General features: G+C 32.7%; 2 protein-coding genes across 3 annotated transcripts in view; both read left to right on the plus strand.

Annotated features, from left to right (window-relative positions):
• The first annotated feature begins 7 nt into the window (after positions 1 to 7).
• LOC129804016 (CDK-activating kinase assembly factor MAT1) lies at positions 8 to 13225 on the plus strand. 2 transcript variants are annotated; one of them, XM_055850974.1, is made up of 4 exons: positions 8 to 365; positions 424 to 1135; positions 6425 to 6546; positions 13208 to 13225. In XM_055850974.1, the coding sequence occupies exons 1-3, from the start codon at positions 242 to 244 to the stop codon at positions 6516 to 6518; spliced, it is 930 nt and encodes a 309-aa protein (XP_055706949.1). In that variant the 5' UTR covers positions 8 to 241; the 3' UTR covers positions 6519 to 6546; positions 13208 to 13225. The 2 variants fall into 2 exon arrangements, with proteins under 2 accessions (XP_055706949.1, XP_055706948.1); XM_055850973.1 differs by lacking the exon at positions 13208 to 13225 and having other exon boundaries at positions 6425 to 6603.
• Positions 13226 to 13241: 16 nt separating this feature from the next.
• Positions 13242 to 24474, plus strand: part of LOC129804014 (protein Wnt-1-like) — an 80821-nt gene continuing 69588 nt past the window's right edge. Inside the window, exon 1 of the mRNA XM_055850972.1 lies at positions 13242 to 14345. The gene's annotated coding sequence lies outside the window, so the exon portion shown is untranslated. The remainder of the gene's footprint in view (positions 14346 to 24474) is intronic.

Consider the following 24474-nt stretch of genomic DNA (forward strand, 5'->3'; position numbering starts at 1 on the left):
ACACCGATGCTAGCGACGCCATGCGAGTGCCGCTCAAAAAACCCAAGATACCAGCCGTCAAGTTCGCTCCAAGAAAAAGTTTTTCATCCTCAAAATACGCCTAAAATCCAGAGATTCTCTAAAGATTCCCCCAATAATTGTTCAGAAATATGTGCTTTTCAATCTCCACGTGAAAATTCTAAAAATTCCCATCAACATCCTTAGATATTTGCATTCAAAGTCAATCTAACCTCAAAAAACCATGGATGATCAAGTTTGTCCGCGATGCAAAACAACAAAATACAGAAATCCTTCCCTCAAGCTTATGGTGAATGTCTGTGGGCATACACTATGTGAAAGCTGTGTGGATTTACTCTTCCTCAAAGGTAGTGCACAAAAATCTTTCTCCCAGAAACGATTTTTAAAAGAATTTCTTCCCAACAGGATCTGGTTCCTGTCCGGAATGCAATGTTCCTCTCCGGAGAAGCAATTTTCGCATTCAGCTCTTCGAAGATCCGATGGTGGAGAAAGAGGTGAACATCAGAAAACGCATCCTGAGGGATTACAACAAGAAAGAAGATGATTTTGAAACCTTAGAAGAATACAATAATTACCTGGAGGAGATAGAGACAATTGTCTTCAATCTCTCAAATGACATAGACGTTGTGAACACCAACAAGCGGATAGAGCAGTATAAGAAAGAAAACCGAGAGATAATCACAAAGAATAAAAGTCGAGTGGGAAGAGAGGAGTACGAGCTAGATGAATTAATTGAGGAAGAGAAGCAACTCGAGGATGAACGTCGGAAGCAACTCCAACAGATTGAGCAAGAGAACAAGAAAAAGAAGATGCGAGAGAAGGAAGCTCTCATTGATGAGCTAATGTCCAGCCATCAAAATGCAGCAGAAATTGTCAGTGTCTATGCCAAGAAGGCTGAACAAATTCAGGAAGAAGCTAAAGTTGTCCCAGTGCCAAAAGCCACACAATTCTCCACAGGAATCAAATTTTCTCGAGGTGGACAGCAAGGTTTCTTGCCAGTTCCGAAGCTGGATGAAGGTCCTTTGTATTCATACAAGCCCCTCCTGAAGATTTTCGACGGTCCGGAACCGCCGTCAGAGGAGGAAATCATCTCATCAGGCTACATCAAACACATTCGGTAAGTACAATTCATTGAATTCCCTTTTTTTTTGAAAATTTAAAAAAATACTAAATTAAATTTCCTTCAGAATATTTTGAAAAATTTTTGAAGAATAATTCCGACACAGAGAAATCCTAAAAACTTAAAATAAATTAACATTCCGGAAATGTTTATTTTACCCTGCAGTATTGATCCAAAATTGGTGTAATTATTATGCTTTTTAGGGGTTAAAGTTACCCTTTTTCATGTTAATTTTACACTTAAAAAGGTGTAAAATTAACATTAAAAAACGTTGATATATTTTTACACACAAAAGTGTTAAAGTTACGAGAAAAAAATTTAATCGCACCCTCTTTTTTTCTCAGTGGAGTTACGAAATTAGACAATTTAGATTTCAGAATAAACAAATAAAAATCTAATTTGAATAAGATTTTCTAGAAACTCTTTGAATTCAATAATCTCAGAAAGATATAGAGGCTCCAAACTAAAGTTTTCTCCGATTTAAAAATGCCTCTGGCTTAAAAAAATAAAATAAATAATAGCAATAACTTGCTAAGATATTAAAAATAATATTTAGAACCCCGGCACACCTTTTAGACCAAGAAAATTTCATGAAATCAAAATTCGCATCACTTTCGCACACGTTTCGCATATGTCTATCTTATTCTTTCGCGCTCAAAATTAGATTGAACTAAATTAAAATTGATCTGATGTTTAAATGAAGAAGAAGAGTAAGAAAGAGTGGTATAGATATATGCTAAACATTTCAGAAAGAAAGATGTGTAAATTTCGATTACCTGAAATTTTCCTGATCTAAAAGGTGTGCCGGAGCCATTTAGGCTAAAAGAATCTAGTAATTCGACCTCTCATAGAATTGTAGCGGTTGAGCCTTGTAGCTTTACCACTTAAAGCGACCTAGAGACTAGAGGTTTAGCCCAGTTCCCGAAAGTCTTAAAATCCTAAACATCCTAAATAGAAAAAAAAATATTTATTTAAATCTAATGTGCTGGACACACATACGACTTAGGGCAGAATCACATTGACAGTAAAATGCTCACCGTCACCGTCAAAGCCCTCACCGTATTTCGTTGAATTACGCAATTTCATTGTAATTTTTACGCAAATTCTTAATTAACGTGTTACATTATCTCTAGGTGGCACTAGGTGAAAACAATATAAGAAAATTGAAGAAATAAAACGAAAATGCGAGAAACGGTGAGCAAAAAAAACTGTATGAAAAACTGTAGCAAAAAAATCTTACAGTTTTTTTTGCTTACCGTTTATCGCATTTTCGCTTTATTTATTCAATTTTCTTATACTATTTTCACCTAGTGCCACCGAGTATGTGACAAGGTAATATCGTAATGGAAAATTTGCGTGAGAATTGCAATGAAAATGCGTAAATCAATGAAATACGATGAGGGCTTTGACGGTCACGGTGAGTATTTTACTGTCAATGTGATTCTGCCCTTAAGCCGAAAAACGGCTTAACGTCTTTATAATCAATATTATCAGATATGATCAGATTACATTTCCATTAGTTTGTGAATAAACTATCGTTCGGCTTAAGCCGAGAAACGACTTAATAGGATAACAATAATAATTAATAATAATAATGCTGGCACAACATTCCATGAAGGAACAAGGCCTTCCCGCAAGGGGATTTCTAGACACGCATTATTATTTTTTCTTATACGGGATTAGATTGTCAGTCCCATGCCCTATGTAAGCAAATAATGCAGTGAAGCTTACTCGTTACTGGATGAAATTCAAACACGTTTAACGCCAGAAAAATTTCTGGTGACCTAAAGGGGATTCGAACCCGGGACACTTGCATCATAGAGCGAGTGCTCTACCACTTGACCTATTGGGTGCGCATTTAGATAGTGAGATACTGATAAGTATTTATTCTACATTATTTTGATTATAATTACGTTAGGCCATCTCTCGACTTAAGTCGTGCTCAGAACATAACACATCATTAATAATCCAATCCTAAGTTAATTTTTCCCAAAAAAAATCTTAACTGATCAAAAATTAGAAAATTTCTGAAACTCTGGACATTTTAAACAAGAAAGTGTTCACGTGATTTCTCGTTTGCCCTAAAAGTATTCAACACCTTGTTAAATTTCCCAAAGAAAAAACTTACATGATAAAAAATTAAGTATAAGTCACGCCGTGTTGCTAAACGTTAGGTCTAGGTGTTCAGACTGCAGGATTAGTCCAATTCCTGTATGTGTCAAAATCCTAGGTCACGAGCAAAATTATTGGCTTATCAGAATCTAACGGGTCACTTGCATTGAATAATCCAATCCTAATTAAAATTTTCCAAAAAAAATTTGATTGATAGAAAATTAAAGAAGTTAAGCTATATGGCTAAGATTTAGGTCTAAAGCCCGTATAAGGGTCGAAAAGACTTTTACGTAGATGGGAATATTAAGGATCAGGTGAATTCTACAATTGAATTTAGTTAAAAGAATTCTAAATTGTACTTGATCATCATAATTTTCTAACGTTTATCCCTATTGGGGTCGCGAGGCCATTACATACAGTTTAGCAATCCACGCCTATCGATCCTCCGCCACTCCAGGAAGATGTTCGGTTTCGATGCCAAGGCGCTCCAAGACAAGATTCTGAATTTGATTAAACCACCTTGTCCTAGGTCTGCCCCGAGGTCCAAATTAAGCTTATCTTGTTAAATTCAGAACAATCTTTGGAATTGAAATAAAAATAAGTAAATAAAACACACTTCTATGTATAAGCTCAAACTTTACCTTTGGGTTTTGCATTAAAAAAATTAATCCTTTAAGCCTTTAAGGACATAAAACTCGAATTGGACGTATGCCAAATTTTTGATTTCTACTTCTTTTTACAAAGGAGTTATAGTGGAAAAGTCCTTATTTTGTATGAGGTCTACAAGAAGGACTGAAGGGGAGAGGAATCTGTAAACATGGTCAAAGAGCCTTTGTTAAACCTAGATTCCATGTCAAGTTTAAGCCTTCTACTTTTTCTCAGAGAAAAGTTATACTGGAAAATGTCCACATTTTGTATGGGGGCTCCTGGAAGGAGGGGTGGGAGAATAGGGTAGTATCCATGGATAAATAACTTAAGTCATACAATGACTCCATACCAAATCTCATCATAATCGGTTTAGCCGATCTTGAGTAATTCGATCTCAAAATAGTTTTTTTTTTTCGAAAGGATGAAGGCGTTTTTACAAAGACTCCCAGCGATTATCGTCCTGAGTCTCGGCAGCTTTTCATCCTTTTTTATCATTACCTATAAAATGCGCCTAGTCCCATCTGTGGACGCCACACAGACCAACTCCCATACATTTTTGGATATGGTCGTTTAAAAGTAATTTTCGAAATTATTTTGGCAACAGGTCTTTTCCGTTGTTTAGAAAAAGCGCACTAGAGACGCAGAGGGACCAAAAAAATTCCGAAAAGTCCAAATTATTCTAGAAACAGTATATAATGCGTAGAATTTAGTAAATTATTTCATTCAAATTGATATCTTGTACAAGAAAATATTTGTTTTTCTACAAACATTTATTCGTACATTTTTGTTAGTCGTGCATAACATTACGAACAAATGACAAAATTTTACGAACATTTTACTGTATGTTTACGAATATTTGCAAACAAATGTTTGTAAAAAAAACATAAAATGCTCGACGAATGATCATGTTATGAAAAATGTTTGTAAAAAAAATTACAAACTTTTACGGACTTTTTAGTGAGTTAATAACTTTTTACCATTTTCACCAGTTTTGTAACCACTTCTCGCCACCCACTTGAAAATGTTCCAACTGAATTATTTTAGGCAATGTTATAAAAATAATACATTCAGCATTTGTTTTTACTCATGATCATCTTATTATTTTAAATAATTTTTCTTCACTTCTCTTCGAGAAATCAAATTATTAGACTATTGCAGAAAGTAAATAAAGCAGATTTGACAACTGAGCATCTATGAAGTGAAGTTAGCGTCGCTTATTAAAAAGCAATGGCGACAGGTGGTAAATCAATTTCAGAATGTAACCACTTTCCGCCATGACTCATTTTTACTTAAAAATAATATAAAAAGAAATATTAACTAACTAAATACAAATTTTATGTATTCTTCGAATGCAATTAAATGTTCAATAGACAAATTATTTATCCAAAATCGTTAGTTTTGTTCGATAAAAATTTCATGACACTTGTCACACTTGTCATATTTGGTAAGACATATTGGTTTCATGCACTTGATTAAAAAATTGCTCTAAAAAATGCCCAAACACTTTAATTCAAAACAAAAAAAAAATAGTGTTTTTCGTCTTTATAAGTAGCAGCAGTAGAGATGCAAATAATTTTATAGCTAATTTATTTCATAAATAATGGAAAAATTGCGATTTCAATATAGGGTGTGCCAAATTTCGGCATAGTTGCATGCAAGCGGCAATCTCTGAAGTATGAAATGTAATATTTTTAAAGCAAATTGATTTTTTTTATTCCTTCTTCTTAAGGAGCGTTGTTTGGAACCTTCTAGACAGTTTACCGTCTTTATTTACTCTAAAATCATTCTTAATACATTTTAAAATGAATAAAAATATAGACATAGCTTTGGTGCCCTATTTCGGCCACCTTCATTCTCATAGTTCCTTGCCCTTCGGGAATTCTTCCATTATCTTTTTCATGTCATCTCGTTTGTCGAAGCTACATTTTTTGTTATTCTTTTGCATTGTATAATCTCTAGAGTATGTAAAAACTAAAAATTTATGGAAATTCAAGGAACAAAAAAGTTGGCCGGAATTGCAAGCTGGCCGGAATTTGGCACACTTACCCTAAGTGGCGAAAAGTGGGGAATTGGCGAGAAGTGGTGATTCCACCCTATACGATTAACGAGAATTTCGCATGTCCGCAGTAGGAATTCACAAACATTTACGAACAATTTCACGAAATATTTTTTTTTCTGTGTATATATGTAAAATATGAGTAAGAGTTTTGTCAAAAATTGGTAAAAAATTCCTTTTGACAAAATTTTAACAAGATCCATTTGTCCGCTTAACAAAACTTTTTTCAGACTAGCTGGACTAAATTTAGTTTTATTTAATATCGCATTATTTACTTGCCAAAATAGTAGATTTTATTAATAAATCTTATAACTTTATTAGTAAATAAAATTATTTTATCGACCAAAAATTTTTATTTAATTACAAATAAAATTCTTAATAAAAATATTTCAATCAATACAGTCAATTTTTTAAAATTAGATTTTTTTAAAGCTTCCAAAATAACCAAATTCGAATTTCTATTATTTCAGAGCGGAAAATTCTCAGGAGAAAGCTGGTGGATACACAGCAACTTATGCGTGTCAGAGAGCACTTCAGGAAGCTCTTCAGGGACTCTATGACTGAACCACAGTGGACTATGTTAAGTTTCAAAGTAAGTAACTATATATTATTATTTCTAATTCAATAAAAGTTGTATACAACAGAAAAAAACAAGAAAGAGGTTTTGGTAGACAAATTCCCTCTTCCGGACTCAGTCCGGGAAGCCCTTTTGCATACATTTCGGCGATTTTTCTCTCAGGTGAGAAAATGCGTGTCTGGCGGAGACGCGAAAATAGTCGGAGAAAGAGAGAGAGAGAGAGATTGCGAGAGAACAAGGTGTAAAAAAAACGTTAAAGGTGGAGTTTAATTTGCCGGAAGGCGTGTCGATGGCCCACGCATGCGTGCTTTGGGTGGAAATTGGCAGAGAGATGGATAGAGTGGGTGACAAAGGGAATATTTGGCCATTTGAGACGGAAGCTCCAGGAGGGTTGATTCTTGGCGCCAAAATGCTCCAGTTTGTTGTGACTTCCGGTCACTTGGAGATGAATTGGAGGTTTCTGCGTGTTCATAATCCACGTGTTGGACTTTTTTTTGTTCTCCCCTGATTATAGCTCTCACCGCAACTTTGGCGGGAGATTCATTTTTCATGCCACAAGAGATTGGGGTAATATAAATCTTGGCACATTTTGTTGCAAAAGAGATGCTCCTTGTGTTGCCACCTTTTCACATGTCTGGTACTCTCCTGCCGGTCTGAGAATCGACAGAAGAAAGCCGTGGCATGGGGCAAAAACTGATGATTATTGCCAAAGGAAGATTGGGCAAGTGAATGAAGAGCGTGAGAGAGAGAACGAAGACAAGAGTCAAAGAAGTCGGCAAAAGCATCACCATTTATATACCTTTGGATTCTGTACATAAGGTGTATGGATGGGTAAGAAAAAAAAGGGAATTTTTTGATTCATTCCTTTGATGTTGGAGCGGTTTCCGTTTGCCGGCCGCATCCAAAGCTCCGTCCATTTCTCACTCGATCCACTGCGTCTTTCCGCCACGATCTCACAGAGATGCAGACTCAGTGGATGCCACAATGCACTCCGATGATATCAATAAAATTACCTCTCTTTCAACTTTATAATACCACACTCGGCTACTCCACAGAGTTTAACCACCGATACCCATGCCAAATTCCATAATTGATTTTACATTAGGACCATTATGATGGCTTAAAGAATTGCAAAATAGTTTTTTTTTGTTGCACTCGGTGTTGTATTTCAAATTTGTAAAGTTCTGAACACCATTTTGTGTCTTTTAAACATCTCAGTACTCTCAATACAAATTGGGAAAATTGATAAAATTAGCTTTTTAATCATTATTCATGAGTTGAGTAATGATAATGAATCACTATTGATTTTTTATCAAAATTTGTTTTTCGTTCACAATTCGTAAAATACATTTTTTAGGGGCAGCTGGGTCTGGTTCAGCTGAATTTTATACCAGCTTCACCCTTTATGGCCTCTACACACTAGAGAAATTTATGTACATTTCTGACAGTCTGATTCATACACACGCATAGGCAATTTTCCTCAATATAGCCATAAATTTCTCTGTCTTTCGGAACTCTTCTAAGATTTTTTCTAGCTGCATCTTGTTCGAAAAGCTTACGCTCTTTCAGTTATTTATTTTTTTGACGTTATAGAACCTTTAGAAAGTGAAAAACTAAAATTTTATAATATTTTTGAGAAATAGGAGTGTCCGATATTAAAAGCTGTCCGAAATTTGTCACAGCTTTTCTACAAAAAAAGTAGATACTTGAACAATAAAATTGTGCAAAATCACTAGAATTGCATATCGTTCCGAACTTAAAACTTTCGGAAACGGGGTAAGACCGTCTTCAGACTAGAGGTTTAGCCCAGTTCCTGAGGGTCTCAAAATCTTAAACAGCAACCGATTTTATTGATTTTTCAAAATGTAATAGGTCATTTGCCCTTAATAATCCAATCCTAAGTCAAAATTTTCCAAAAAATCTTGACTGATAAGATATTAGAGAAGTTAAGCCATATGGCTAAGCCTTATGTCTGAAGCCCGTATAAAGCTAGGATGATTAACTAACGGATGGAGCATTTTAATTCACAAATGGTATATTTTTCTTAAATTCTTTATAGTTTTTAAGCTTTAGATCCCACAAAAATAAATATAACACGAAATGGTAGCCACATAAACAGAGAATATATTTTTATTGCATTTAAAATTTTACTGGTGTTACAGATAGAAAATTTTTCAGAAAAATTCAAAAAATTGGGAATTTTACATCATTTTCATAAAGGTTTTAAGAACTATTATCCTCGTGCAATCATTATAAATTTTGTGCTAATAACATAACATTACATACTCTTTCATTTGGTAAAAGTTTTAAAATAATTGCATTTGATTTTATACCAAAACTAAAAAACCACTTAACAAAAAATATACCACATTTTTGTACGGAAATTGTATGAGAATGCTCTGCCCTGGGGTAAAGCAGTCTTCGGACTAGAACTAGAGGTTTAGTCCAGTTACCACAGGTCTCAAAATTTTGAACAGAGAGCAATTTTATTGCTTTTTGAGAATCTATAGGTCTATTATCTTTAATAATCCAATCCTTAAATTTTAACAAAAAATCTTGAGTGATAAGAAATTTGAGCAGTTAAGCCATATGGTTAAGTCTTAGGTCTGAAGTCCGTATAAACAATCTGGTCTGTAAGACCACTTTGCGGAACTGTCCAGGCAAGCCAAGGGGTAGGCTATACATTTTTTCTTAAACAGTTATTTCTGTGTAGATAAGAAGGTATTTTAATGTCTGAAATTTATAAGAAAATGTGTTACGTCCGGAGGCAGCCAAAATCCCGAAAGCCAAAATCTCGAATGTTCAAAATCCTAAAAGGGATGAAATTATATGGAGGATAATGTGTAGAATAATTTCCCAAGCCACAGAAAATTTCCCTTTGCCACCAGCAAGCGCGGGGGCAATCGTGGGAGTAGCTATGACACTTTTAAGAATTCGAGATTTTGGCTTTCGGAATTTTGGGCCATTCAGGATTTTGCTTTTCGGGATTTTGGCTTTCGAAATTTTGGCTTTCGGGATTTTGACCGGGACCTGTTGTCTTATACGACTCACTAATCCTTACCCTTTAAGGACGAGACAATTTTCACTGACCGAAAATCAACAATGAAAATGAAACCGATAAACAAAATCGGTGAAAAGTCCAACAGAGTCTGATTTTAGGTGTATTTTTGCCTCTATGAACGATAGGCACAAAAATATCTTAAAATTCAAGTAATTTTCTGGCGATTACCAATGAATGATAATTTTTACTCTATAATGAAAAATATTATGTATGAATATTGTACTTTGTATTTCCAAAAGGATTTTGTCTATAAAAATTTTGAAATGTAAAAAAAATAATAATAAAAATCATTCATTAAATGCGGTAATCTGAAAATTCATCACTTTTGTGCTTAAATATTTACTATATAAGGTAAAGTACCCTTACTCGACCGGGTTCCTCTATTCGACCGGTGGGTCAATTTTTGAATATTTGATGGTGAATTTCATCAATTTCTATGAATTTGTCACTGATTCGTATTATTTAAAGAATAATTGACCTATTAATGTTAGATCATAGACAAAATATTATAGCAAATATAATTAAATTGAACAAATAAATCTACCGGTCGAATAGAGGAACCGGTCGAATAAAGGGTACATTACCTTAGCAAATAGTTGGAGATTTGCAAAAAATATCCTAGATTCCTAAAACCTTCTACTTTACGATTGTACGTACAAATATTAAGAAGAAATACTTTGAACAGTCAAGAAAAATCACTTTCTCTATGAGCCACAGGTAACCCAATCGTCCTTGAAGGGTTAATGAATTAAACTATCACCTAAAAAGTAACGAAAAACTTTATTTCCTTCACAATTCAAGAACTTCCATTCTTGGAACGCATTAAGTAAGTCTCAGGTAATCGTAAGTTGGAAACTCAAAAGAAGTTGCTAACTAAACGTAATTAGAATAATTTGTCTTTAATTTTCAATATTATCTCTTTTTAAATTTTTTTTTTTAATTCTTATTGTAAAATTGACTTAAAAAATATTTAAGGAGTTGTTAATCTCCTTGTCTAAGTATTATGGAGTTCACGAACGATCCATAGCAGGATTTTTTTATTTTAATTTCATTCGTTTAATTTTTCATTTGTCCATTCGAATGTTACAGTTAGAGGATATTGATAATCTTGATTATACCTAATTCATGGGAAGTTTTAAAATAAAAATTAACTTAAATTTTAGTAAATTACTACAATATTTCATGGAATATTTTAAAAACTAATTTAAACTCAACTTTGATAAGGACAAGTAAGAAAATATACTCTGGAATAGGTTTTCTCAAATTTAATAAAAAAAAATTTCATTTCCCAAAGAAGCTGTCTGCAAATAGTGTTATAAGACTTCGGCAAAACATGGATTGTTGTTTCCTTTTTTCTATTTTAAAACCAAAAAAACTACCACTATACGTAATCAATTTTGATTATAAATAATAGAAAAAATATTTTTGGTATTTGTCACTTCAAATTCTTAGTTTGATTAATTAGTAAATTTCAAATGTACAATCAAAACTGATTCTATTTAGTTTTCATAATTTTTGCAAATTTGTTTTTTGTAGATAAGAAATTCGGAAATTGTGTTAGACCTTTTGATATTTTAAATATAAACAACAAATATACCAACCAATTCAATTCTCAATTAAAATGAAAATTGTTTTCAGAAAAGGAAGTCTATTAAGAATTTTGAATAAATTTTGGAAATGACAATTGAATAAATATCTTCATCTACGAATTTAATAAAAATAAGTTTCTTAAAAATTGTTTTTTTATAAAGGCCTCTACTAATTCTTTATTTTCTCATTCTTCATTCATTTTCTGTCAAAAATTGTATTTATTGCCAAATTTTTGACGTTTCTACCGAAAAGAGTGCTTCTATGTAACTGCTTTTAAACAAAATCGACTCTTTATAACGGGAAGATTTTTTAATATCAAAATAAATTTGGATTTAGGAGTTCCACCAAGTTGAGCTCAAGTTAACTTTAAAGTTTATAGTAGAAAGTGACGAAATTTTAGTTTGTTTTATGCACAGAAAACCATGTTTAAGCAATAGCGACCACCGCCGTCTTAGGGTTGGCGATGAAAGCAGTGGAGAACTCCTTCTTAGGTTGTACATGTCATTTCCATCATTTAAAATTAAAAGCTTTTTGTCTCAAAGCTTAAAATTGACAAATTTTTATTGATTTTTATTTTTATCATATAATTCAGTTGAATTAAATCGCATTATAAAACACAAACCGACGTAATATAGTTAACTTGGTAAAACAGGCTTTAGACCTAAGGCTTAGCCATATGGCTTAACTTCTCTTATTTCTTGTCAATTAAGATTTTTTTTTTTTGGAAAACTATCACTTAAGATTGGACAACATGAGAAAGTGATACATCAAATTTTGAAAAACTAATTAAATTGGTTGCTATTTTTAACTTCGAGACCATCAGGAAATGGGCTAAACCTTAGGTCTGAAGCCGGTCTAAGGATTTCGGAAATCATCGGGAAACACAATTCACTCAACACTGAGAAAAAAAAGAAGGTGCGATTAACTTTTTTTCCTCATAACTTTAACACATTTTAGGTGTAAAAATATATCAACATTTTTAATGTTAATTTTACACCGTTTTAAGGATAAAATTAACATAAAAAGAGTAAATTTAACCCCTAATACACCTAAAAAGGGTAATATTTACACCAATTTTGGATCAATACTGCAGGGTAAAATAAACATTTCCGGAATGCTATTTTAACTTTTTCGGATTTCTCTCAGTGAAGGAAAACTTATAAACATTTTCCACAGCTTTGAGCTCAGTCTCCAAGCTTTCATTTTTTTTTTTGAAAATTTTGGATAGTTTGTAAAAAAGTGCCCTGTGAATATCCTGACCAAACTAATGAACGAATCTCTTAGAGAACATTTGAAAGACTTGACCACTGATGAATGCTTGGAGTCTGAACCGAAAGCTCTGGAAAAGTGTATTAAATCTCACACCTTATAAAACTATCACGAACTCAAAGGAGAAAGAAATAAGCTTCCTTGATAATCATCATGTTGTTCTCGACCATCAAAAATTAGGAAGGAACGATCGTCCATTATCTAGAGATGTGATAATTTAATAGAGTTCTTTAACTGTCCATATCATTTATGCCCATTTTGCCATATTTTATGTAAACTTTAATAAATGAATGAATTAAGATATATCACATAGCGCCACTAGCGCAATTGTGATATGAAAAATTGTAGATTATATTTAAATAAATAATAAATTTGCAAATTATGGATAAAAATAGTCAATCAGCACAAAATTAAGTAGGGTGGCGGCATTACTTGTGGCCTGTCTTTACTTATGGCCATGTCGCAATTTTTGTCAGAAAATGATTCCGAAATCCGAAAAAATGTGATTTGCTATTAAAACACATCAAATATTTTTAATTTTGAGGTTTTCCGAAATCATTTTTTGGCATTGCAAACTTTTTTGCGGGGAGGCCATAAGTAAAGACAGTGGCCACAAGTAATGCCGCCACCCTACATTAATTGGTTTAATGACTAAAAATTACGTCCAAAATGAACATTTTTGTTTCCATCAAAAAATTTTGTTTTAGATCCTTCTCTATTCTTTTTTTTTTGTTTTGTTTTATTGCGATTTTCCAGAATACATCAAATATTCAGAATACCCGAAAAATTCACCCATATTGAAAAATGAAATGCAGGCCAAATTTGCATCAAAGAGTATGCAAAAAAAAATTGGAATTTCCAATGGTTTTTCCCTCGCAAGGAGTTTGTTTTTATGGCAAAATTTTAATAGGGGTTCCAGGCCAGAGAGGATCACCATAAAATCATAAAATGCCCTAAAGGTGTATACGGGAAAGAGAGATAGAAGTCTGCGAGATGTGAGTGAACAAAGCCACTTTTGGGGCGCATGTCGCATTTCCCGGTGGACCAAATCATCCTTTCGATGGTTGGAGGTGGTTCAGTTGTATGGAGATTGTTGTCCTGGACAGTTGGGGCTGTTTCTGTGTTCCTGCCAGAACGCTAGAAAAGAGTAATAATATTTTTTTGGGAGTGTGTTGAAGAGGAAAAAGAGAAGCGTTGCTTCCAGAAAAAGACACACGAAGATTGAAGTCGGATTTTCTGTTGCGCCGGCTTCCAAGTCAACACACTTCTGTCGTGCTTTCAGTCCAATCTGAGTCTCTAGCGTGGAATGTTGCGAGTGTGAACAACTCCTGAGATTCGTGTGCCCAAGAGATCTCTGATGAGTGAATCATCCTGTGAGGTGAATCTAAAATACCGATAGTAATTGAAAAAGAAAAAAAAGCTCATTCGAGGAAAGTGTGAGTGAGATTTCCTCCCCAAAACTTGTGACTCTCCATCAAAAGTTCTTTTACTGCAGAATTGCTAAAAGTGCATAGAATTATCCAGATAGTTACAAAAAAAAAGTGGACACTTATTTTTCTGCGTTCTTCCCCCCTCAAAAAAAAAGAAAGAAAGAACCAGTGATTGAAAATTCCTCCCATTTGGCGAATGTCTCTCAAATGTATCACGAGAGGAGTGCTTGTGTTTGGATGATTGAGAGTATTTAACGATTTAAATATAAATTAATTAGGGGAGACGCGAAGGAAAAGGCGCTAAAAAAGACCACGAAAAGTGTTGTGCTTGAAAAGTAAACCGTACAAACAGATGTAATTTTCGAAATTACACCATAAGTTTGCTCAAATCACTTTTTGGTGTGACGCTCTGCAGTTCCAGCTAAAAATATTCCTGCCACGAGAAAGGAAGGAAAACAAGAAAGGTATTTGTCGCCACTTTCATTACTCAATTTATAACTAATTTCTCACATTTGTGACCGTCATTTTGCCATCCTTTCTACTCTGTCTCAATTGAGATGATAAATTGGACTTTGTATAGTTTTCCGGATCAAGGGTCAAAGTGAAATGTTCGCGATTTTTTTTTGCTTCGATAATCCCTATCGTCACACTGAGGAAAAAAAAGAGGGTGCAATTAACTTTTTTTCCTCATAACTTTAAGACTTTTTAGGCGTAAAAATGTATCAACATTTTTAATGTTAATTTTACACCTTTTTAAGGATAAAATTAACATGAAAAAGGGTTAATTTAACCTCTAATACACCTAAAAAGGGTAATATTTACACTGATTTCGGATCAATAATGCAGACTAAAATTAACATTTCCGGAATGTTATTTTAACTTTTTCGGATTTCTCTCAGTACGGAAAATGTTTTAAACAGTTTTCGGAAAGCCTGGAGGTTCTAAAAAACTTGATAGAGTCAAATAACCAATTAGGGTCATAGGATTAGAACACTCAAGATATCCTTTACTAAAGTATAGTTCTCGATTCTTAGGATCAGAAGTTCCAGGATCAATTGCTTATTAATAGTATTTAAAAAATTTATAATAAAGGTTTACACGAAATTTCAAAATTGCAAAGTTGAATCCAATAAGATCCATGATTCGATGAATTAATTATATATTACTCATTTTCGTACTTATCACCCTTTGTACCCTAGATACACTTAAGACTTAAGCCGAGAGACGACTTAGTGGAAAATTATGGAAATGTAGTTTAACCATTATTTCTAATATAATTACGCTAAGCTGTCTCTCGGCTAATCCTCAGGTCTGTCCAGGCCCTAACGACTTAAGCCGAGAGACAACTTAGTGGAAAATTATGCTCTAGACACACTTACGACTAAAGCCGAGAAACGACTTAATGGAAAATTATGGAAATGTAGTTTAACCATTATTTATAATATAATTACGCTAAGCTGTCTCTCGACTAATCCTCAGGTCTGTCGAGGTCCTTAGGATGAGGTGGGGTTAATTTGAGATGTGGAGGTACTGGGCTTTGACGTAATATAGGGGATAGTGCCGTGTTTCATACGATCCCAAGCTTCATAATGATTAAATTGTTCCTATGTTTCTGAATAAATGTGACTCCGCAATATATTTTTAAAACTAAGCAGTTTTCCATAGTTTTTAAAATATGGGTGCGATGAATCACATTTATTGAGAAACATAGGTAAAATTTAATCATTATGAAGCTTGGGATCGTACGAAGCATGTGCACTTTTCTCTAATTAACCCTACAAAACAATTGTGGAACTCAATAAAATAGTTGAAGGGCTTAGCTTCCTTTAGAAATGCGCGAAAAAACGTTTATACTAGTCCTTATTCTTGTTAACATTTCTTCTAATCTCAGGGCATCTCAAGGGAGGATTTGAAGAGACTGAAAACTAAATCTTAAAGTTAAATATTTAATCAATTCCATCACCCAGTATCGTATGAGCCTTTAGCCAGCTTTTCAAGGGAAAACATTTCTTGTTCACAGTGCTTTTCCAGCAAATAAAATTTCTTAAATTGTTCAGGCATTAGAATTTTTCGCGGAAAAGGGTTTAATCCTCTTCTTCTCATTTCATAACCAAATTATTTTCCAAATCAGCATTGATTAATCTACGTCTAGCTAGAAAGACCAGAAATGGCACTATTCGTCTTTTAATTTACAAGACAAAAACTTATAAGACGTTTTTTTGGAAAATATTGTAAGACAATACTAAATATGCAATTGTCGTATCAGATAAATGTCTTAATTCTGAGACTAAGAGACCAAGATCAAGATTAAAATTTTAAGTTGTATAAAATCAAAAGAAAAATCTTTACAAGGGATGTTTGTGGAACTTTAATTGTCTTTTGTGCGTTCATAAGTGTTTTTTTTTTTATTTTGGATATTGTAATACTTTAATTCATTTTGTGATAAAAATCCGCAAAATTTCGGGATATCTGTTTCAGATGACAAAAAGAAAAAGAAGATCGGGAAAAGATATGTAGCCTAAAAACATTCATATTAAGGAGTTACGGTAGTCAAAAAGACCTAACAACAGCATATTTTTCTCTAATATATTTTCAACATATTAAAAAATTGTTTAATTCAAGCTCTTAGACATAAAAATACAACATTTAAAGTATGTTTTCTGAAATTTTCAGTTAAAAATTTTCAAAATTCAGCCTCTGGGACCCGATTTTCGGAGACTGTTTTAAAAAAAATGAAGTATGAAAACTGACGTAGTGACTTAAATTTGAAGGCAGGACACAAATGTCCCTTTCGGAAGCGACCTAGCGCTTCCGAAAGGGACATTTGTGTTCTGCCTTCAAGTTTAAAAAAAATAAACTTACTTTTCTTATTTAAAAAATAAACTTACTTAATAAAAATTTAACAGATAAACTTAATAAAAGGCAAACGTTATACATATTTGAACTCATATTATCGACAATTATGTGAATCGTCCTAAGATTCTAATGTTATTAGCTTGATGATTCTCATACGAGCATTCTGTAGATATCTTTCGAAAGAACAAGAAGTTGACGTTTGGAAATTATGAAATGTATCTTTCAGAATTTTAGAACTTTAAATATTCGAGATTAATTATCTAATGATTATACTCATTATGCTGATTATACTAAAATCTTCAAATACAGGGCCTATCGACATTCATTTTTCCATACATTTTTACATAGAGACACTGAAACCTAAAGCCATGTTTTTCCCTAAAAAGAATTTTGTATATTAGAGGCTACCAAAAATAAATAAATTCATATTTGTCGCCAAAATCACAAAGAATCGACAAAATCTGTTTGAGTCGCAGTGCAATATCTGCAAAGGTTTTACAGGATAAAATGAGAAATAGATTCATTTTTATGAGGCTTGACATCTCTTCCTGCTTCAAATATTTCTGATTTTGATCTTTGTCTTTTGGTGTCAGAATTTAACATAATTTAGTTAACAAAAAAAGGAAAAATAGTTCGTGTATCATTATTCCAAGTTGATAATTTTTCATATAATTCAAATTAATTCTTGATACATTTGGTGATATAGCTTTTAAACACGACATTAACGATTATTCAAATATTATTATTAGTATTTCTTTAAAATTGATGAAAATAAGCGTCAATAGTTAATAGGAAAATGCCCAAGGCACAATAACTTCTGTTTGTAAACATGTTTTCAAAATTCCCTATGAGAGAGAGCGAGATGTCTAGAACTACATTTCATTCACTCCCATTGAAATGTCAAAAACAGGTTTACAAAACAAAAGTTATTGTGCGTTGGCCATTAATCATATTGCGAGAAATGTTTGTAAATAGAGCATTTTCAAGTAAGTCACTTGATGATGTGCACGTAAATTGCTTCAAAATACTTTATTTTGATGAAAATATTTCATAATGCGTAATGGCTTCTATATAAATAGAGAAATTTATGTCAAAATTTGACATTGATGAAATTTTGACAGTTTTCCTTAAAGCGTTTTTTTTTTGACTCTTATTGTGTCTACACACTAGGAGCAATTTTCGTCAAAAATACCCTTTTTTAAATTCTGACGTTTCTGCCTAGATAAGGGAAATTTTCTTTAAAAAGGCATTTTTTAAAGAAATTTCTCATAGTGTGTATAGAGGCCTTTATATCCAATGCACAATTATTACCCCCCGCATAAGTACTTAGGTACGCCACTGGCACAATAACTTTTGTTTTGTAATCATGTTTTCGAACCTGCTTATTAGATTGAGCAAAATGACAAGATTAGATGCAGATTTCTGTCACTCTTATGTTTAACGCACAATAAATTTTGTTTGTAAATATGTTTTCAAAATTTCCTATGAAAGTGAGCGAGGTGACTAGATGTAGGTTTCATTCACTCTCATTGAAAAGTCAATAACATATTTACAAAACAAAAATCATTGTGCGTTGGGCATTACTGAAATGCCAAAAACATATTTACAAAACAAAAATTATTGTGCGTTAAACATTAAAAAAAATAAAATATAGATGAATCTTATAAAGCTCTAAGTAATGCAGTATTTTAATCTTTGCATTTGGTTCTATAAATTTTAGGTAATTGAAAAGTTCCTATTTTGCATAAATTATCTTTTTTTAATTCAATTTTTTTTCATTATTTTATAATAGTTTTTTAAAAAGTGTTTTGAAGAAAATAAAGCCTTCAAAAACAGTTAGCAATGTGTTAAATTTGTTTTTTATTCCGTAACGAGCATATTAAATTTGAATAGAATGTGAATGTAGATTTATTTTTTTAATAATTTAAATATTGTAAAATGATCTCTTCTTTATCTGAGTGTAAATCATATTAGGTCTCCAGGAAGACAAAAAGTGAACAATATGAAATAGTTCAGTTTCAGTAAAACTAAAAATTAATGCAACAGAAATATACAAATTAAAAAATTTTATTAAAAAAAGCTTTATTTTTTTTTATATCCAATTTGGAAAGAAAAAAAGTATCTTATTTTAGAATCATTTCAATAATTTTAACACCACATTGTAATTTTAGTGCTCCATTCATAAAGTTATTCACATTTTCCAACTCTTCTTCAATAATCATTCTAAATTAGTTACATTTTATTACACTCTATTTTCAGTTATTCTTACCTCTATTTCTGCAATGTTTTCAATACAAACACTTTGCTTAAAATTATCTGTGTGTCATAAAAAATCAGCAAAAATCGTAAAATTCTCTGAAAGAATCATTAGAATATCTATAAGTAAATTTCCCAAAAACTCCCTGAATTTCTGGAAAAAAAAAGATGCCCCAAAGATAAATTGTTTATCCATCGTGCGAGAAGAAAATTTCATGCCAATTAGCAAATTCCGCACAATAACGAATTTTTCAACACAACAATTTCCTGTTAAAATTTTCGCTCAATACATACTCAAACCATAAATCGCTGTTATTTGATGAGGAAAATTCTAATAAATCTCTAGAGTCGCGTGTACTCTAAACAAAATGCTCGTTCCCCCCGAAAAAACACTCTTCCTTGGCAACTTCCTTGGGTGATGTGTGTTCTCTCTTCGATCTCTTCGGCTGCCAGGGTATTTACATGTTCTCTCTGGCGAGGAAGAAGTACGCGTCCAAATTGCGCAAAATTATCATGTTCACCCGTGGAGAGTATTTAGTGCATCTGTTAGTAAATAAATCACTCATTTCCACTTCATTAACTCCACGGCATTGGGTGTCTGAACGCCCTCGAAGCGAAAATGTGTCCAGGAGGTGTTCAGTAAGCCCACCTTCCCTCTCCCTCTCACCGATTCACATTAATGGTGCCTATAAAGTTTGTTCTTTGGCCACCTTGCAAATATCCGAGCCATTTGCTGGTCCAAAATTATTATTAATATTGATGATGATGCTATGGTCATTGCCACAGTTTATGCAAATCACTGACCAGACAGATAATCTCTTATTTCGCACAACATCATCAGCGTTTCTGGCGTTGGAGCATCATATCCCAGAATTATTGAAGAAGATATTGGCTAATGGGTATGAGTTTGCTGACCACTAAAGAGGTGGATAAGTTAACTATAGAATATCTGCATGATCTGTTCAAATTTTGAAATTAATGCAAATCCTTCTAGAACTGACTCTTGACCTTACAATACGAAAGGAAAATCATTTTTGCTCACGTATTCGATTAAATAAAAGATACGATTAAATGAAAATTTTCAAAGTCCTAATACAACATCTGTGAATATAATGTATTTATTTAGTTTTTATTATTCGAAATCAAAAAGAGAACAGTTATTATAATCCGCTTTTTTCCAACTAGTCACTGTTCTGTAGCTGAGACGGTAAAAGATATCAATTGCCGGTCTTCGATGACCTCCAATTAAAAAAAAAACAATATCTCTAAACGGTTTTTTCTTTCTTCACTTCAGCCCCCTTCATCTCCACCAAAAACCAAGTTTTTCGGTTTATTTCGAAAATGACACTATAGATTTAATTTATTTTCGTATATCTTTTAGAGGTAGCCTAGACGAATATTTCGTCCAAATATACCCGACCGAAAAATCACCATTTTGAATTATTTAAAAGTCAAAGGCCAATCGCTTTGAAGGACTAAATTTTTCAACCGATTAGTTTTGGTTAATTTTGGATTTTTTGGAAAGGTATTGAAATTTCGAACTCGGCTGCATCGATCTTTAGCGGTAATAATGAATCGGTTAAATACCTTTAATTGAAGTATTTTTTCGTTTTTTTTTTTTATTTGACCTTTGGTTTGTTCCCGAGCTAGTAGTCAAACGGTAAGAGATATCGACTTTCGATCTTCGATAACCCGCTCATAAGTGTATATTACCCGTGACGGTTTTTTTTTCTTTTTCCTTTAACCTTCCCCCATTTCCTCCAAAACCATGTGTTTTTTTTTTCAAAATTTTGCCAAGCTTTTTCAAAGGATTTCGGGTATGTTTTAGATATAGTCAAGGTAATATTAAACACAATATTACAGAATAAAAGATAATCAGAAAAACAAATAAAGGAAAGAAATTGGGATTCAAAAATTTAAATAAAATATAGTAAAACATAAGTGTTCTTAACTATTTGTTGGGTTGAAGGATCCAAATGTTGAGCAATTTTAAACGAAAACGAGGTAGTTTCCGAGAAGGAAAATTCAATCTTTAAATTTGGAATACTAAATTATAACGGTTTTAAATAACTTTTAAGTATTTCTGAGATCTTAAAATACTTCAATATAATCAATACAATTATGCAAGAATTATATAACAACATTTTTCTACTGTTTATTCCTAGAACAGAAAAATACGATTTTGTCATATAATCATAAATTTATCGATTTTGATAGTTTATTTGTAAGTAAAAAGTCTTTTGAAGTGATAAAATCCATCGAAATGTAAAAGACTATGACCTTAAATTTTTTTTGTTAAATTTAGAAATGCAATTTTTAAATCTACAAATCTTAAATAACTAATACAAATATTGTTTTCCAGTTTCAAATCTATTTGAAAAATCGTTTATAACAATTGCACTTTTAATGCGAAATTGCCCAAATCAATGGGATAAGAAAAACTCCTGAAGAATAAGATTTTATTGAAACTGTCCCGCGTTCATTTATTCTGAATTGTTGATAATTTTTCCTGCATAAAGAATTTCCTCAATATTCCAAATATTGAGGAAAACTATTTATAGTAGAGGCTATTGGTACAGTAGACTCTTTCTCAATCGGGCATATGGCGCAAAATGTTGTCCAAATTATCGCGAGATTTGGGTATCAAAATCATTGTAAATTCCAAAAAAGCGCTCAATTTCCTTTAAGATAAAACGTGAAAATTGTCAACAAAATTTTGCACCCGATTGAAAAAAGAGCCGATTGAGCGAGAGTCTACTGTACTGTTTCAATGAGTCTACTGTACTGTTTCAATGAGTCTACTGTACTGTTTGAAAATCCATTTTAATTTTACAAAATAACCTGCATAAAAGTAGGTCCAAAGAAATATCTCTTCGACAGGGAATCGCTTTTGACCCTTATGACCACTACACAATATGGAAATTTATGTCCATATTTAACAGTTTCTCCCACACAAAGCGTATGCAATATGCTTCAACATGGACATAAATTTCATAGCGTCAATGAGATCTTATGGCTTCTACGCACTAGAGAAATTAATGTACTTATTGAAGCAAATTCCCTACGATTGTGTAGGAAAAACTCTTCAATATGGACAAAAATTTCTCTAGTGTGTAGAAGCCATAAAGGGCATTACGTCAAAATTTTGAAATTTATTTAACGTAATTAATAAAAAGCATGTATAGGAAAGCGTTATTTCTCTATTTTAACCTTTCCTAAAAGAAGTGTTCAAATTTCATGTCCCAATTGTTACTGGAAGGGTGTTAATGGGTCATGACACAAGTTCTTAAAGTGTCAATAGGTGTTCTACTAGTACTGCTTTTACTAAAATTATACAATGAAATCAGTTTTATATGCAAAATTTCCATTTAACTTTATTGTGATTTTAGACATTTAATCATATTTTTTATTAGATCGTTCGGTCAAAATTGTAAAAAAAATCAGTTAGGAGAAGGCTTTCAGGTTTCGCAGAAACTTTGGTTTCGAAAACTTCATATTTAACTGCTTGAACTCCTCAGAGAGAGCAGTGTATTATATAAATAATGGTGGCACAACGTTCCCAGAGAGGAACTTAGGCCTTTCTGCAAAGGGAGTTCGGAACATCCATTATTATTTTTCTTTATTACAAGAATGGAATTGTGAGTCTCATGTCCTGTGTAAGCAATTGCAGTGAAGCTTACTCGTTACTGGATGCAATTTGAATACCTTTAACTCTTTAAGGACGATTGGGTCACCGGTGACCCAAAAATGAAATTTTTCCTACGATCTTCTAAAGTTATGCTTTATTCTAAAAAGTTAGAAAAGTGATTTTTTCTGACCCCTGCTTTTTGACATTCTCGTTCTTAAAGGGTTACCTCCAGAAAAATTTATGGTGACCTAAAGGGGATTCGAATCCGGAACACTTTATTTTCTTCTATTTATTATACAGTTAATGCCCCTGTCGGAGTACAAGAGTTTGCATAAGATATGAATATGTAAGGGAAGAGCACCAGCGATCGGCAGTGTTCCTCGGATCGTCAGGTTAATACCGCATTATTGCTCCAAATTAAATAAATTTTTAAAAATTATTAGCTGCTTTTTAGCGTTTAACTCTCACAAGAATGCACTGCATTAGCTCAAATTTAATTCACAAAACCAATTTTCCGTGAGACACCAGATTAAATTCGTGACGATCCGAGGTACAGAGTGCAAGTTTGCAATTACACGTATTTTTTATTAATTTATTGTAAAAAATAAAAATTCAAATGCGCAGATATAGTTAAAGGGATCACTAATATACCAATTAGCATACATAAAAATATCAAATAGTGTTTTGAGGATTGTATTTTCAACTAAATACGGAGTATATCTCTTAACATTCCGATCCGGGGTACTCTTCCCTTATAAGATATTATCTTGCATCATAGAGCGAGTGCTCTACCACTTCACCCATTTTATTATCGCGATTTTTTCATCCCCCAAAATTTCCACCTCCTACCCAACTACTTGAGACTACTTTTCTCAACATATCACCACGTTTCAGACGATTTCTGAGAAATGGTGACACGATATTTGTCCGTCTGTGCGTCTGCTCGTCTCTCCGTCTGTCCGGCCATTGCCACGTCTTGAGCCTAAACGGTTAGATATAGAGACTTGGAACCTTCGGTGGATCCTCTGATATCTCTCTGGGACCTCATGTCCCTCATTTTCCCCCCGCCCCTCCCCTTACCGTTAAAAATTATGTTTTTTGGGATTGTTTGAAAATGCGTCGTGCGATTTTTTCATTTATGAATATGTTGTAGAGATTATCCTGGCAGACATTTCGTATTGATACGAAAATACCGTTGAATCATTTCTATTTCCAGTTTTTTTCAAGGTCAAGGGTTTAACAAGCTCTAGAAAGCGTATTTCTCAACCGAATGGTATTGTATTTGGGCTCGTTGAAAAGGTTTTGGAATTCCTGACAAACTTAAACCAATTTCAATATGTTATGATCCGATAATGAACCGATTCATAAACGATAACTAATTTTTATCCGAAATTCAATTATATTACTCCTAAAGTATTTTGGACAATATTTTGAGTTATTTATGAATCGGTTCAAATCGGTTGAGAACCTGTAAAAAGGTGAATGATGCAAAAACAATTTTAAGAACATCTAAGTTACGAGTTTGAGTACACAGTAAAAAAAAATAACACTATTATAGTGTGTAATCTTTCACACCACTATTATAGTGTTAAATTTGGAAAAAGTGTTTAATTTAAAATTGTTTTATTTAAAGTTGTTGAATTTCAAGTTGTTGAATTTAAAAATTGTTCATTTTTTATGTGTAAACTCAAAAATTGTTGAATTCTATTTATTGTTGAATTTTCTTTAGTTTGTTTTTGCCATTTTAGACATTTTTATTGTTTTTTTCCTTTACTAGGGATCTCCCCTAATGCGAAATGATTACATTTGATGCTCGGATCTTAACGTTATACTTATTATCCATATAAATATTT

The sequence above is a fragment of the Phlebotomus papatasi genome, chromosome 2, assembly GCF_024763615.1.
Source record: "Phlebotomus papatasi isolate M1 chromosome 2, Ppap_2.1, whole genome shotgun sequence".
Classification (NCBI taxonomy): Eukaryota; Metazoa; Arthropoda; class Insecta; order Diptera; family Psychodidae; genus Phlebotomus; species Phlebotomus papatasi.